General features: G+C 40.6%; 1 protein-coding gene across 1 annotated transcript; it reads right to left on the reverse strand.

The window, feature by feature from the left end:
* Positions 1-12,243: 12,243 nt before the first annotated feature.
* On the reverse strand, positions 12,244-17,853 carry lrrc8db (leucine rich repeat containing 8 VRAC subunit Db). Its single transcript, XM_063467088.1, has 2 exons — positions 17,578-17,853; positions 12,244-16,481 (listed from the first exon to the last, which is right to left on the reverse strand). The coding sequence occupies exon 2, from the start codon at positions 16,477-16,479 to the stop codon at positions 13,924-13,926; it is 2,556 nt and encodes an 851-aa protein (XP_063323158.1). The 5' UTR covers positions 16,480-16,481; positions 17,578-17,853; the 3' UTR covers positions 12,244-13,923.
* Positions 17,854-17,972: the final 119 nt, after the last annotated feature.

Consider the following 17,972-nt stretch of genomic DNA (forward strand, 5'->3'; position numbering starts at 1 on the left):
GCAGATAGCTAGCAGTGCCTTCCTATTATTCAAAGCAACCATACCCTCACTAATGTATAGCTTTGAGTCTCAATAAAATTTAACTAGGTGACCCAGGATATATGCATGTTGATTTGGTAAAGTTGGACATTTTAACATGGGAGACTATGGAGATTAACTCCCTTTTGGAACGAGCCTCAAGCGGCCATAGCAGTAAATTAATGCTCTCTGTGTGAAGTTTGGATTTCCAAATACTTTCTAACACATACCAGTGTATGGAAATTATATGCCAATAAGGTGTTCTGTGTTCTACTTGCAATGGTGTTTTCTCTCCTATTAATAGAAAAGAAAGCAGGCTTACAGGCAGCTTCTTTCAGTAGCGAGGAGGACCGATTGTTTAATTCTGTTATATTCTCACCAATCAATGCATTCACTTCAAAGCGATGGGAAACGCTTGCATCCAAAGTAGATTGATCAGTTCTAATACAAGTCATTAACATACAAGTTGTTAACAAGTGAGGCCTCTGTACTGTATCTAGGAATCAAGAGAGTCATCGATAAAGCCAATTTAAGACTTTTAGCGTCTTAAAAGCGTGAGTACGCACTCCTCCACTCCACAACAGGATCAACCACTGTTAAACCATTTTCTTCCTCTCTCGCTCTCCGTTTTTCTGTCTGTCCTTCGTTCACTCACTCAGCCTCAGCCACTTAGCTTGAAGCCTGTACTACGGCATGAGACCACTGGTATACTTTACCGATGTTAAATTTATAAGCCAAACTGAGGGGAAAGTATTAAACAACCTTGTGAATAGCCGGGGTGTGCTTTAACCGAGACGGCGTATCTTTTTCATCAACAAAAATAACTCTTCAAAGGCAGTAAAAGCATGCTTAGAAAGTAAAAGGCCATTTTAGCAGACGAGTCCAGCAATGGGAGGAGTGAAAACAGAAACAATTTAGTTCCTGATAGCCCCCCACCCCCCACTCCAGTCCTCCCTCCACTCCGTGCCATCCACAAACCCTGACCACAGCACTAGCAACGCGGCACATATCCCACCCCTTAAAAAGCTAAATCAAGGCTTTGAAAAACATACAGTGTCTTTAATAATTCAGGCATTGGTGGGTTTGAATAGCCTCTTTAGCATGGAAATATACAGACTCCTGATATAAGATCAGTCCCTCAGGGGGCTCCCTCACCATCTTACTGCACTGCGCCCTTTCTTAACTGCAATATGGGCTGCTGCTTAAAATGCAACTACCTGTCTGATTACATTAAACAGAAAAATGTAAGATATACGGGATTGTACGGGCTGTACCAGCAGTTTGAAAAATATATATTTTTAATGGGTGTACATATTTTTTTAAAGGAAAGCATTCTGAACTTGTATAACACTCTGAATGCATGAATCAAGCTCAAAGTTTTGCAGTAAGGCAATTATTGCAGTTGACTAGCATTTTTACTGGGGTTGTGGACTAACACAGGATTGTAAATATTTAAGTATCTTTGCACCCAATGCACATTCATATTTCATCAGGTTTCTCTCAGTTTATTCTCAAAGCAAAGTGTTGGACTGCATAATTATTTCAGTTTAGCCATTTTTTTTCAACCTATTACTTCCATAAATACAGGAATTTGAGTTATAGCTCCTCAGAGGGCTAATTTAAGAAAAGCATGCATTAATTAATACAACCTAGATGGAAAGGAAGAAATCCCTAAGTAAGTAAGCTGTTGGCAGATATCAAGGATGATTTTCGCCTTCAAAGGAAATGGGGATGGATTTGAAAGGATGCAGAGGTTTAATCAATACTGTTGACTCTGGAGGTTGGCAGGTGTGGTTGGTGCGTAACTCTCAACAGAAGCATTTCCATCATCCAGGAAGAAAAACTCAACGTGGCCACTGCGGAAATCTACTCCCAACTTCCTAAGGCCCTCGGATGCCATTCAAAGTGTTTAATTGTAGTGTTTAATTTGGCCATTTTGCTGTGCGGAAACACAGTAAACTTGTTTATTCATATTCATTTTTGTCTTTGTCTTTACTGCAGTCACGTCAGTGTACAATCGAGCATGTGACTTTAAACCTTTTGTTGCACACTTCCATTTGTGTGTATGTCCATTCTCACATCCGATGTGTGGAATAATGAAATAAATATCGAACTCTTAAATATTTTAGTGCATTCTAGGAGTAAAGTGGAAGTGTTTTTCTGACAGACCTTGCCTGCATCCCCACGCCCCCTCCTCTCTATTTCTCTTCACAAATGCATTGTGTGCACCGGCCGGCCCAATCCATCACTCAGCGTCTGGCGGGAGAAAAAGCACTTTCCCAGGGTGGGTGTTTTTTAGTTCTGCCAGCGCTGCTGTTTCAGTGGGCACCCGTGAGACCTCGCTGATGGACACTCTGGTCATCACTGGCAGGGTGCTTTGGGACTCTCTTCAACCTCGCATCCCTCCCTCTGCTTTCCCCCCTAGTCCCCCTTCTCTCTCTACCTCAGCCCGTTCCACTCACCTCGTGTTTTCACCAGCACCTTCCTTTGTCCCAGCAGTGTTGTGCACTCCCTTTTTGACAATGATGACTATTGTACCTGTCTGAATTCTCTCTTGCAAAGTGGCTCGGCCTTCAGAGACCAGCCACACTTTGTTCGAGGGCTCAGGCCTCTCAGGATGAGATTTTGACCGCATGAAAACAAATAAGCTATAACAATGTTAGCAGGGAGGTAAAGAACCCCATTTCACCACGTAATTGAAGTACTGTTTAATCAATCATTGCGTTTAAGTAGATGGTTCCATTCTGGAGGGATTCTCAGTGGTACAGCCGAGGTTCTGTACTCAACATCTCTCTCTCAGTGTCTCCCGTTCAGCCTCATTTTGCATCACAACCAGGCAGAATGCATAAAAAGAAGGCTTCGTGCATGCATGTGCTCAGAACAATTATGTAGAAATAAATCTATTCAAATTGAAGTCTGCTCCAGTTTTACTCCGACAAACTGAGATTTGATTTCCAAAATGCTCACTCGTCTCTTCTACACAAAGAAGCCAGCGGGGAGAGGGTGCAATCGCTGGAGAAAAGTGGGCTGGAAGGCAAATCTAGGTGATGCGTATGTTCTTAGAGTGCCCCTGGGTCTTCCATGGGTAGGTAGGATCTGACAAAAGAGATCTGTACAGCAAAAAAATCCTCCACTCTGCTAGAGCATGGGAAATTAAGCCCAGATAAAGATTCTCTCTTAAACATACTCCCTTCTCTCTTTTCATCCCTCTTTTTCCCCCCTCCCTCTGCAGTGGCAGAAGAAATTACCCATTGTACCATTAGATAAACCCAAACAGCCCTCTCCGTAAGACCTCCAGTTCCTTGTGCAGTCCCAGCTTGGCGTCCCTCGGGTGTTTGTTCAAAAGGAAAACTCTGCGGTGCCTCCGGGGGATGTTTAACTCATTGCAGTGGCAAGTATTTAGAGAAAACTCAACAAGTTTGAGGCTGTCAAAGCTAGAATCCAACTGTCAGGCTGAATTATGTCTCCAAGGCGTCTGATGTGAGGTAATGACCAATTGCATCATTTTGACAAACCCACCATCGATGAGAACTAGGGCAGACGGCGATTGCTTTTGCACAAGTGTTTCATTTGAATTTGAACTGCTGCTGCTAAGTGCATTAAATGATGCTGATTAACTAAGATTACGGCTGCAGCAGGGATATGATTTCTGTTTTGATACGGAGCATAAATTGAGGCAGAGCAAACAGTTTTTTGAGTGGCTGATGAATAATTGAAAGTCAGCAGAGGGTACATCAATAAAGTGGTAATGAGGCGTATTTGTGTGAAATTTCTAATTCTCAAACTCTGTCACTCTTCTAGCAGTCTATTACTTCCATTATTACTGCTACTGTAACTGCTGCTACAGCAAATTATGACTGCTTATTGTTAGTGTTGTTATTAATTGCTACCTGTCTCTCATGTCAGTGAGGTATTTTTAAAAAACATTCTATGTTTTCATATCTTTTCAAGACTAACCCAAAATAAATTGCAATAATTTATTACCTCAGCGCTGGATGTGTAAATATCTTATGCAAGGTAGCTGTTTCTTCCATAATTAACTATCTCACATTTTCATTATCACAAATTCATTATTTCACCATGCCATGGATATTATTCATCAAATGTAGGATATTTCGGACCTTAACCACTTATTCCCACTATTCCCAAACACTGTTTCATGCCCTGTGCCCATTTCTACCCCCCAAAATAATGGTGCCAACTATGGTTGCATACCTGCAATGATGCGTATCTATTTAAATATATATATATCCTGAATCCCACTTTGGTATCAGTTTTTCATCATATCGGTTGTCATGTCATGTTACTATCTCATCCTAAAACAGAATATTTCCAAACCCCAGCCTACACCCTCACCCCTATTGTTACTATCATTAATTGACACATGGTTCCTGTCGTGTCATGCAGCTATTTTATCCAGTGCCGAATTATTCTTGAACCTTGTCCTAGACTCTCTTACATATCCCTAAATCTGACAAGTGATGTCTCAGTAGAGGTATTTTTTCATGCCCAGTACCTGTTTCACCCCCAAATAGAAGAAATTTTAGTTCTTAACCAGGGTTAGTATTATGATTGTAATCATGATTTTTGTCATGTCATACACCCATTTTTTTTTTTATCATGACTTCTCCCAGTCTTCTATCCTGTTATTATTAGTAATAGTATTTTTTTAAAGCTTATAACAGAGCTGTTTTGTCATGCCGTTTAACTATCTTAATCAAAAATAGAGCTGCCACATTGCTTCAACTATTTGAGCTGAACTTGTGCTGATTCAGATGCATTTTGTCCTTTGATATTGTCCAGTATATAATTTGTGTTCATGTAATTTAAAAGCTAATCCAGGAGTGAGTATTGAAAGCTAGCCTAGGCAGTAAATGCTGCAGCATTTCTTGTTCATGCAACATAATTCTGTCAATAAAGATATTTTCTAAAATATATAAATTGCAGATATCTTATTTCCACACACGCCAAAGCTATTTTGTTGTTATAGATTTCATTCAAAACAGATTCTATCCTAAACCTGACCCCTATTACTATATTTGTAGTAGCAATAATAGTAGCATCAGTACAATTAAACCTGTTTCTTTTTCAGTTTACACAACCATTTCATTCAGACTACATTTCTTTATTGTAACCCCAAGTCTGGCTTAAGGGTTAAGGGGCTATTACAAAATTAAAATAGACACTAACCTTTAGGTACACAAAGCACTTCAGATTCTCTGTGTTACGTCTGACTAGCAGGCTTTCAAAAAGTGAGCCTGTGGTGCCCTCTATCTTTGAGTGAAAGTAGAAAAGAAAGGATTACTGGTCAAATGAAAGCAATTATTTCTTGACAGTTTAATTCGGTTGCAGTCATTTGCACTTCACTTAAATTTTTATGACAAGCAGGCACTAATCTACGATTAATATTAAACTGAATAAGAGATTATTTTCCCCACAAAGAGGTTTCTATGTATAACTATGTATAACTGATGCTGAATAATTTGCTTTGAGAAAATGACAAAAGCAACACTTTGAATGTTTTTATTTACAACAGTGTCTACGGGTCACTTTCTTTGGAGTAAAACTGTTCCTTTGTTCTGCCTTTTTCTAACACAGTTGTGGCATGTTGTGTCCACCTGGAGTACTGTTGACCTTCTGCGAGGCAGCTAGCTAGTTAAAGAAGTCCATTTTCAAGGCTGTTCTTGCTCATATCAAAACTCCATTATAGATTTTACCTCCAGGGGAACCCAGGGCTCACAAGGTCCTTGGCAATTTTACCTGAGGAAGAAGCTAAAAGGATTTGAATCTCCAAGGATGGGTGAGGAGGAGGAGGGTGTGAGGACGAGAGTGAGGGTGGGATGCGCACCCCAGGACCCGAGCCCCTAATCTTTCTCTGCCAAGCAGGGAGCAAAGCAGAGCAAAAATGGAGATTTGGAGATGGTTCAGTGACACTGAACCCTGAACATCAGGGCCTCCAGAATTGGTGGAGGAGGCAGACAAACCTTGGAAAAACAAGAGGTGGAAAAGAAGAGCTGAGAGATTGTTGTCGAGGGATTGCCAGGGGAGCTGGTTTCTGCTCCCAGAAACAGAGCATCCAATACATTTAACATATATGAAAGAACAACAGCTCTCTCCTCACACCATCCTTAACTATGTGTACTAACAAGACAGATGGAGGCCAAAGATGCAGACAGATCACATCAGGACATCTGTCACTTTATGGCAACAGCCTCCTTAATAAGTGACAAGGCTTCCTCACCCGTGGGCACATGATGGGGGGAGGCGGGGGTTAGTGTCTGAGCAGTGGCTGTGCAAAGCAGCCGTCAAAGTCATGCAGTGCCCCCTTTTTTTAAACAACTTGTTCCAATTACAGCCAATCACATGCGATATGTGCCCTTGATTATCATCCTGGGCAGTAGACATCAAAGCTGCCTTCTATGGGTGCTGACATGTGGCTGTGCAGTAATTAGTGGACTTCACTGGAGAGAGTTTCATCACCAAATGTTTTCAATATACTGAATGTCTTAATTTGCAGGGAGGAGGGGGGGTAGAGGGGCGCATTCATGTTGGGAGAGAATAATGCCCCACAGAAATAATTAAAGCATAATTACAGCTCATCAGCTGTGCAAGTGCTCACAAAGTGCTGTCGCTGAAGATCTGCCGCTTTCCTCGGGCTATCAGACAAGGAGCAGGCCACATTCACATCCAAAACTCACAGCACAGCCCCAGTTGGACCAAATAGATCCTCGTGTCTTATTACCAGAAATACCACCAGGAGAATGACATAACAACCCAAATTCAAATTAATTTATCTTGCTGTTACACTGGTGCTTATTATCCTCAATAAACACCTGCTATTGCTGAGAATATGTTGTCTGCCAAGGACAAACCAGGCAGCATGCATCAAACCAGGAAGCCCAGAATGCATAGCAGGTCGTTAAAGCAATAACTTGTCTCCTCGGCTGACGTGTCAAACTTTATGCTCTGTGCAAGACGGAGATGCACAGATTGAGGAGCCAGTCAACCTTTTAAATTGACATCATGTTAGCTCTGTCCTCAGGATGAAGCATGGCTATGTCCCGTGATGACCACTTCATACAAATATGGCTGGCAGTGCAGTCCTGTAAGGAGCAAAGTGCACGCTAAGTGTTTGTGACGAGTACTAAGGCCATTGCTTGATCCCAAGGAAGTAATGAAGGCGGGACTGTAGGCCATGTGTTTTCTCCATCCACCTGATGGCAGACTTATAACAACCCGGGTGTCAGGCCGACTTAAAGTCATGCATCCTCTCTCTGCTGTTGTGCTCAGAGTTATCGTGACATATGTTTACCCCTCCCAGCCCAGAGCTGAGGATCCAAATGGCACAATGGTTGCCTTCAAGTCTGCTCTGATGATGTTACCCGCCCTCTATGTAAATCTGTGTGAGTGTGTTTGTTTGCATGTGTGCATGCTTAGCAGAACATGATCTGTAAGAATGCCAGGATAAAAACAGATCGCCCTCTAGAGGTGAAATACATGCAGAATGAACCATAAAATCACCATAATGATGCTGCTTCAAAAAAGAACATAATGGTAAACTGAAACTCTGCTGTTAAAATGAAAATTTACATATAACACATAATAGATTGTAATAACATGTTTATTATACATTATTTACATACATTTATATGTTTTTAGTATATGCATCATAGGGACGCTTGATAACATAATAAGTAGATGAGCACACCAAGAAACACTTAAATCACAAATTACAACAATAGTCACCCCAAGGACCTTTATATTGTAAGGAAAATGCCCTACAATAATACAGAGAGAACCCCAACATTCAGAAAACCCCCTATGAGCAAGTACTTGGTGACAGTGGAAAGGAAAAACTCAATTTTAACAGGAAGAAAACTCCAGCAGAACCAGGCTCAGGAAGGGGTGGCCATCTGCCATAATCGGGTAAGACAGGACAAAAGACAAACTATGGTAGCGAGCAAGGAATGAATAATAACTAATGATTAAATGCAGAATGTGGTATAAACACAGAAGAAAAACTCATTGCGGCACATCATTAGAAGCAGCCGATGCCTTCTGTTTCCTGAATCCAAATTAGGACCTGGTTCCACAGAAGTGGGGCCTGAAAGCTGAACTGAAAAGATGTGTTAATTTACCTGTTTTTGGTTTAGTTAAATAAATGCATTCAGCTTATATATAATTACCAAACTTTTATGGCATCAAACATTCAGAAACTTTTTGTAAAGAATGTTGTATATTACATATATGACAAATGCAAGAAAAACAAAACTCCCCTTCGTCATCATGTAATAACCCCTTAGTGATTTACTATATCTATATTATATCATTCAAGAGCATGCTGTTAAACAGTGTCACCAGTTAGTAAAGGTATTAACTGGGACAGTGACCAGCTTTCAGCAAGAACCTGCTTTGTTTTGATTAGTGATACAATGCTCACATTGGTATTGATATTAATACTGATATTGGTATCAGTCCATTACATGACAAAATTACAAGTTTGGATATCAGAAGTAAAACAGTATAATCAAACAAAGATCAGGGTAATCAAAAATAATCAAATAAACTTTGAATGCACTAATGAAAGCTGCATCTCAGGCACAGAATATAGATGATGCTTGGAGCACAGCTGTCTAACTCATAAACCATAAATAAAAGCTGGATGTTACCCACAGAGATTTTCTGATTACTTGAAGCCTCAAAGAGAGTATCTCTATCATTCCTAAAGTCAGGTGTGATTAGTAAGAGGTGGATTGGGGGCCCCACTGCATGGTCATAGGCCTGCACTAAACCCTGCTTTACCATCTTGGGAATCATAATTTACAAATTAAAAATAATGCTGGATTGAGTAAGAGTTGAAACTAGTGACTGAGACCATAAACTCATCAGGATACTATTTACTTTACTGTGCAGTCAGCCCGTGTTGGTCATTAGAAAGAACATTTGTTTAGGGCACTTTCAAATTGCTATCACTTTTCAGACCCAAACGATGCAGTTATGTTTATTTCTATTTTCACAGTCTATAGTTGTGTCCACACACAACTATATCAACAGCTTAGCTCTTTAAGGGAGGGGGAAAACAGTGTATTGATTGTGTATTTGCATTTGCAGATGTTCAAGGTTGTGATATCAGTACCAACAGACATGAAAAGGGGGGTGTCGAGCCAGCTGTAGTATAAATAAACCTTCATATGTCAACATACAGTGGGGCAAAAAAGTATTTAGTCAGCCACCGATTGTGCAAGTGCCCCCACCTAAAATGATGACAGAGGCCAGTAATTTGCACCAGAGGTACACGTCAACTGTGAGAGACAGAATGTGAAAAAAAAATCCATGAATACACATGGTAGGATTTTTAAAGAATTTATTTGTAAATCAGGGTGGCAAATAAGTATTTGGTCACCTCAAACATAGAAAATCTCTGGCTCCCACAGACCTGTAACGTCTTCTGTAAGACGCTTTTCTGTCCCCCACTCGTTACCTGTATGAATGGCACCTGTTCGAACTCATCATCTGTATAAAAGACACCTGTCCACAGCCTCAAACAGTCAGACTCCAAACTCCGCCATGGCCAAGACCAAAGAGCTCTCGAAGGACACCAGGAAAAGTATTGTAGACCTGCACCAGGCTGGGAAGAGTGAATCTACAATAGGCAAGCAGCTTGGTGTGAAAAAATCAACTGTGGGAGCAATCATCAGGAAATGGAAGACATACCAGACCACTGATAATCTCCCATGATCTGGGGCTCCACGCAAGATCTCATCCCGTGGGGTCAAAATGATCATGAGAACGGTGAGCAAAGATCCCAGAACCACACGGGGGGACCTGGTGAATGACCTGCAGAGAGCTGGGACCAAAGTAACAAAGGTCACCATCAGTAACACACTAAAACGGCAAGGAATCAGATCCCGCAGTGCCAGACGTGTTCCGCTGCTGAAGCCAGTGCATGTCCAGGCCCGTCTGAAGTTTGCCAGAGAGCACATGGATGATACAGCAGAGGATTGGGAGAATGTCATGTGGTCAGATGAAACCAAAGTAGAACTTTTTGGTATAAACTCAACTCGTCGTGTTTGGAGGACGAAGAATACTGAGTTGCATCCCAAGAACACCATACCTACTGTGAAGCATGGGGGTGGAAACATCATGCTATGGGGCTGTTTTTCTGCCAAGGGGACAGGACGACTGATCCGTGTTAAGGACAGAATGAATGGGGCCATGTATGGTGAGATTTTGAGCCAAAACCTCCTTCCATCAGTGAGAACTTTGAAGATGAAACGCGGCTGGGTCTTCCAACATGACAATGATCCAAAACACACCGCCCGGGCAACAAAGGAGTTGCTCCGTAAGAAGCATTTGAAAGTCCTGGAGTGGCCTAGCCAGTCTCCAGACCTCAACCCCATAGAAAATCTGTGGCGGGAGTTGAAAGTCCGTGTTGCTCGGCGACAGCCCCAAAACATCACTGCTCTGGAGAAGATCTGCATGGAGGAATGGGCCAAAATACCAGCTACTGTGTGTGCAAACCTGGTAAAGACCTATAGTAAACGTTTGGCCTCTGTTATTGCCAACAAAGGTTATGTTACAAAGTATTGAGTTGTATTTTTGTTATTGACCAAATACTTATTTGCCACCCTGATTTACGAATAAATTCTTTACAAATCCTACCATGTGTATTCATGGATTTTTTTTTCACATTCTGTCTCTCACAGTTGACGTGTACCTCTGGTGCAAATTACTGGCCTCTGTCATCATTTTAGGTGGGGGAACTAGCACAATCGGTGGCTGACTAAATACTTTTTTGCCCCACTGTATATCCACAATGGGATGCTTCCTCATCTGAAGGTTTTTTATATTTTTAGTTATATTGTAGGAGGCTATATTTTTGGATTTACATTCCATGTAGTACCCTGCAGCATTGCCTTGCTTTTATGACTTTATGGAACTGACACAAGTTGCACATCTTAAGTAGAAAGCAAAAATTAGGCAATTAATTTTGTATGCCTTAAACATGAGACTCGTGCCTTATTGGTGCTCTAGAAAGACAAGCTGAGTGTCAGTAATAATAAAACTTAAATATATAACATGTATAAAATAAAACTACTTATTAATATAATATAATAAAATGGGCATGGAGCATTGTCATCGTAGCGCAATGATCTGTGGCAGTGTGACATGATATAGTTCTGTGATATAAGAAGGTCTGTTTAACACAGATGCTGAACTCATTTAGCTGGACCACCTACAATCCTATTTAATTTCAACTGGACTGGACCAGGAAAATATTGAATGATGACTTCTAAAGTTTGTTTTTAACCCTCTTAATCAGAGGCGCCACTAAGGGGGGCCCAAAACTTGCTGGCCCTACCAGTGCCTCCCAGTTACACAATTTAGAGATGATAAATTACACAGTTTTTGTTATTTATTAGTAAATTAAGTGCAAATCGCTACAGTTTAATTTAACTGGTCCATGTTATTGTCTGATAAACATCTTAGAATAATAAGATAAGATGGATGTTTGAAAGCATATCCAATGTAGTAAATACTTAGAAAACAAAAACACACGTAGGAACAAATTATTTCCACAAGGGGGCAACACTACACAAGAAATGTATTTAGTTTCAGAAAGTCTTCCACATTTATAATGTTTCTTTATAGTATGAAGTGTACCACGTTTGACACCAAATTAATAGATAGATAGATAGATAGATAGATAGATAGATAGATAGATAGATAGATAGATCTATTTCATTCATTTCATCCTGGATAGCTTTGGCATGTTCTTCCTGTTATGAATCCTCTCTGGCTTAGCTTCCTCTCACAGTCCAAAAATATGTGTCTAATAGGTTAAATGCTCATTCTAAATGGGCTGTAGGTATGAATTTGAATGTGTGTGAATCTTTCTGTGTTGACCCTGCAATAAACTGGTGATGAATGTAGTACATAGGCAATACTGGTTTTAACAGAAACTCTGTTAAAAAGTAGAAGGCTGTCAGGTAAAAAGTGACTGTTGCGTTTTTTCATGTAGCCCAGGTGTGTGCAGGTGTCTGGTAAAACAACATGTCAGCAGTTTTCTTACTGCTGGATGAGGAGAAAAACGTGTTCTGGCTAAGCAAAGAAAATATGTTTTAAAAAAAACAAACAAACAAACAAAAAGAACAGTGAGATATGAGACATCAAGGTTTTCACAACACAAATATACAGAATAATTTCACATTTTTGTGCATAAAAGTATTGCAGTGCAATTTTATTATAATTTCTAGCATTTCATAATAGCAATAATAACTGTATAGCATTCCTTTATTATATAACATAGCGCATTTTAGAAACAGGTTTACAAAGTGCTGTGCAGAAAATCACAGAAAACACAATGTAAATACACAAAAAAATACATGAGAAATATACTGATCAGAACAGTACAACATAACTAGACATAACAGCTAAAGTAAAAACAATAATTAAACAAAGCATCTTTGTGATTTGGCTGAAAGGAATATGGTGTCTATTCATTAAAAAAGAAAAAAATATATAATTAAAGACTGAAGCAGTAGCAAAAGAGGTTAATGGAAATTTCAACATATAGGTGTACATCTTCAAAATGCATGATAAGCCTAAAGAAGGTGGAATACGCTTAATGAGAATATACAGTTAATTGTGGTTTATTGTTTAGTGGTAGTACATGAGGAGGGTGAATAACAGTGAAGGTAAAGACTCAGCTTGTTGTGCATGAGAAGTGAGGTTCCTGACACTAACAGTTTTGAAATGTTTACAATAACAATATAGATGAAGTTAAGATTTTTGAAGGATTCAAATCACATCCTCATTTACAGTCTCCATGATAGATTTGGTTTTGTAGTTTTAAGCACATCTCTGTAATTGTAACGGAAATGCATTAAAAAACATCCAAAAAGCGATACCACTTCCCATAAACGGCACCCTGTTATCTCTTGTACAGATTCGATTTGAAAGTAGAGATAAAGTGCTTGATAAAAACAGTAAAACCAGTGAGCTCTGTTTATTATCCAGGAAAATGACAACATTGCTTCTGGAAAGAGATGCTTCTGTTAAATTTAAGTATTAAATGTAAAATGTTTGTTAAAAGGGAAAACAGCAAAAACAACAGAAAATAAATAAGGCACACACAAAAACAAAGAAATTAACGTTATCTGATTAACGTGCTGCCATTTTGAGAAATAATACTTTTTTTGTGAGAGTTACATGGAAAGATTGATAGAATGTATTCATGCTAAATATGGAGCTACAGTTAGCTGAGCTCAACATTAAAGACTGAAAATACGGAGAAACCACTTGATTTTGTTCAACAAACAAGCTAAATACTGTATGCTACTTATTTAACTTTAAATATGCATGAATTTAATTTCATGGTCAGTTCACAGATTGTAGCTGTTTCCCCATTTTTCCAATCTTTTTGCTAAGCTAAGCTAAGCTAAGCATCTCCAGGTTACAGCTTTATACTTCATTGTCAGATCTGGCTGGAGATACATGCAGGCATCAGTCCGTTTAATCTCACTCTTTACACAAAATACTCATAATAAAGTTAATCTGAAAAAAACCAAATTAAGTCACAGCAGTAAAAGGGGTACACTTTCAATAATATATAGTTTCCCATTAATCCACTATAGATGTTTGTGAATACTATGGTTAAGAAGTATAAGGTGTTTGAAGTGCTGCTATGCATCTACAGTAACTAAAAATAAAAGGAAAAGGGAAAAAATCAAGACAAGACACAAGCCATGACATTTCCAGTGGTACCAACCCTGTATTTGCTATGTTTACTGTGTACAACCCTAAAAGCCCAACATGTGCACTAGCTGTTTTCTAGCAATAATGCACTTAAAAAACAAAGACTTGAGAGAAAATGGCCGACATTTGATGTCATATAGGATGTAACTACCGTCCATCACTTAAACATTTACATCCATTAGCAAAAGAAACACTGGTTTCCTGATTGATGCTCTCTTTTACTTCAATTGGAAGTGAGTCAAAGAGATGATCCTCCACAATCAGGCAGCTCTTGCGAAGGAGGGAACACTGACCGAGCTGAGCTGGGAGACGATCCAGACAGTTTCCCTTCAATTCCAGATGTGTGAGCTGAGAAAGTTGGCCAATTTTCTCTGGAACAGAGGAGATACAGTTGTGGCCAAAGCATAAAGTCCTTAGTTTGGTGCATTTGAACAGTTGCTTGGGAAGTGCCTCGACTTTGTTACCGGTAATGGCAAAATATAGGAGGTTCTGGAGAAAGCCCACCTCTGGTGGGATTACCACTATAGAATTATGGCTAACATCGAGGTGCCGCAACTTGAGAAGTGTGAATAATGGTGAAGGCAGAGATTCCAGCTTGTTGTGTGAGAGATAGAGCGACTCAAGGTTTTTAACATGGCTGATTGACAGTGGAATAGTGATGATCTTATTGTGCCAAAGTTTGAGACACGTTAGTCTTTTCAGGTGCTGAAAGCTGATGACCTCTTCAATGGTGCGAATGTTGTTGGATTTGAGATCAAGTTCCTGAAGGTTGTTCAAACTGAAGATGGCGTGAGGGATTCGTTCCAGTTCACAGTTATGCAGTTCCAGTTCTGCAAGGTTCATCATTTTCTTCAAACTGTTCAGCACTAAGAGCTTTGTACCATCGTTATGAATAACCAACTTTAACAGATGTGGTGACAGATCGGTTATGTTTGTAGGGATCTTTGTGAGGTTGCTTTTGAGGTGCAGAATCTTTAGGTGCCTGAGATCTCGCAGAGACTCAAGTCCAATCAGTTTGTTGTTTTCGGAGTTCAGGTTACCCACCAAATAGAGTTCCCTTAAATTTTTCAACATGTATACCCAGCTAGGAATCTCTGCAACATCTGTGAATTTGACATGAAGGCATCGGAGGTGATCACGAAGGAAAATGAAAGCTGTCTGCTCAACTTTGGCAGGACAGTGGTAGAAGTGCAGGTCCTGGAGGTTTATCATTTGTGAGATCTTCGCTGTTATTTTGGCTTCTGGGATTAATTCTAGTTTCAGAATTTCCAAGTCAGTGAGATCAAACACAGCATCTGGAACTCCAGATAGCATGAAAAGATGAAGTTCCAACTTATCTTGAGGATTGCGCGTTACATGCTGGCGTAACTTGTCAAAGGTCCATTCATGGTTCAGGCTGATTTCACGAAGTTTATTCTCACTCACCTCAGAGAGAAAAACCCCAAAACGCTTTGAATACAGCTGGTCGTATTGATCAACCATGTGGAGGAGGAATGCAAAGTCATTTTTAACGTCAGGAATGTCACTGAAGCTGCTCTCCTCTCTGACCTTTTCAAAGGAATACTCTTTGAGTGGTCGCCGAAAAAGCCAGAACAGTGTGTATATGCAGATCACGCCATAAACGCATATGAGAGCAATATAACTAACAAGGAGCTTGTTTAACATAAATGCCATGTTATGTGTACAATGGAACTTGGTATATCCAGTCAAATGCTTTATTTCAGGCTCACACACATGGTCAAAATCTATATAAGCAACAAATGTCATTGTGTAGCACAGGATCAAAATAAATTTCACAGTTTTGATAACTGTCTGTATGGCATAGAGTCTATAAATCAAATCACTGTCTTCCACATGAGCACGGAATTTCCGAACTTTCTCAAACAGGGCCTTCGCTTGCTCGCCATCTTTCTTGTCCAGTATAGTCATGGAGGGAATTTCACTCACAAGCTTTTCAGCAGAAAAGGTAACCCCAGATTTAGTCAGCACCGGAGCGGACTGGTTTGGGCTCCCCTCCTCGCTACTTGTGGACAGATGTTTCAGGAGAGAGGAGGCCCCGGCCAGCCTCTGCTTGTTCTCTGACGAATCCTCGCACGCAGTCTCAGACAGAGCTTTGGTAGTCCAAGGTGATTCAAAACACTTTCCCAGTATGGAAACAAAATGTTCTACTTTTGAGCTTGTTTTGGGGTATTTGAACCAGAAGTTGCTACTGACCATCAACACAATAGTGTGAATTAGGGCAAGGTATGGGAAATATTTTGAATACCAAGGTAGGGCGACATGGTAGCACATCTGGTTGACAAAAACATACTGCTGAAAATCCAGCTTGGTCCTGACGCCTGTAGGATAGGGCTGTCCGATGGTAGCTGGCTGTGTGAAGTGAATGGTAGGTGTGATGCTATCGGGAGGCCTTTTAGCCATGAGAGGAGCAGCTTGCTCCCCAATGGCACTCTCTTTGTTCCAAAAGCCATTGGTTGGCTCTGGTGCTTCAGGTTCCAAGAAACCCCCAGACCCCTCTGGAGTTTGCTCCAGAATGGGAAGACAAACCACTTGGTCCTTAGTTAACTGCATCGTTCCAGAAAATATGGCCAACATCAGCATGACAATACCAAGATAATCCATGAAGACATCCCACCATGGCTTCAGTATTCTGTAAGTTGGCTGGATGTCATTCAGGGAGGCTACTTCTGTGAGCGTGAACATTCCTGCAACAGAAAACAACTTTAGTAAGAAAATGTGCAAGGGATTATATCACAGTTGATGTTTTTGTACTGAATTGTTTTCACATAATGTCTCGGTCCATAATAAACCCACACATGAAGGAGTCTTAGATCTACCTTGTAAGCTGTTTACAGATATCCTCATCCCAATGGTACTCTGTAAAAGCGTTCCCTGACTTAAAAAATTAAAGAAATTGGGGAGGTGACATGTTGTAGATGTCACGCTGTAATGGACAATTGCAATTTAACTGGTCCAAGTGCAACCTTCTAACCATTAATCCTGCCTTTTGTTCACTTACATTAAATTGACTCCACTGCAATCACATTTATTCTCGTAAAGCTGGATCCATTAGGGGTTTAGTGAAAAAATGCACAGCTAGTATCCCTGTCTCAAATTTCAGCTACAGCTACATTTCTCAGGAACATTTAGAGCAGACTCAGAGAGGACAGTCTCTTGGGATTGTAGCTTTAGAGAGGAGCCCGCACTTGAACTGAGACATGATATGAGATGTCAGTGTGCAAAACAAAGGGTGCTGTCTGCAGAGCAGCTGTAAATCCTAAGCATCTATTGCGTCTCTTTTCTGTGCCTGGTTTTCTCTGCACTTTACTCCGTGACACTGTCATAGTGGCTCTAGAGAAGCTTAACATGCTGAATACTATTTGAGCACTGAAAACACATGATACACAAACAGCTGCTTCGGTGTTGCTATTTAAAGAAAAAAACTAAATATAATCGTTTACCCCTGCGAATAAATCTGTTGTGTGTAAAGCATGAAGGTCACTGTTTTCCATGGGGCTGCAGAGCAGGCTGAGACCGGCTCCAGCAGCAAGACGCATCCATGCACTCAAAACAAGAGGTGGGGGATGTACGTGACGCCTTTAAACGCAGCACAAAAAAATATTCGGCTGCAGAAAATCACTTTCACATTAAAACAGCACACTCCGTGCAGGTTTAATTCTCTGTCCAGCTCCGCTAAATTTCATAACGCCATATAGCCTGCTAACGTTATTGAGCCAACGCACTGCGGCTACATTTAAAGACCTTAGATGATTTACACATTCAAAACAGCCACATACTCACCTTCAGGGAGTCTGATCCGGTTTTGCGGATGCCAGCAGTACTGAACAACGCCTCTTCTCACTTGCCATGTTTCCCTGATGAGATGAATCTGTCCATTCTTCGCACTAGTTCAACCGTGGGCCTGCCGGCAGAGCTGTAAGCAGCTTATCTGACTACCCCTACTCGGCTTCAGATGGTCCGGTCCTCTGCCTCTGACTGGGCGACACAGCCGGCACAGCAGCACCAGCTGCTGGAGGTGAACACCGTTTGTGTGATATGCTCGTTCACCGGGGCCGGACCACCTCAGGACTTTGCACCAAGTCCGCGAAACTGTGCATTTTATTTTTCATGCGCAGGCGAAATCTCTAATATTGCGCATGTTTTCTGTTCCACATCAGGATCTGATACGACGACAC

This window comes from Pelmatolapia mariae, linkage group LG23, assembly GCF_036321145.2.
Source record: "Pelmatolapia mariae isolate MD_Pm_ZW linkage group LG23, Pm_UMD_F_2, whole genome shotgun sequence".
Classification (NCBI taxonomy): domain Eukaryota; kingdom Metazoa; phylum Chordata; class Actinopteri; order Cichliformes; family Cichlidae; genus Pelmatolapia; species Pelmatolapia mariae.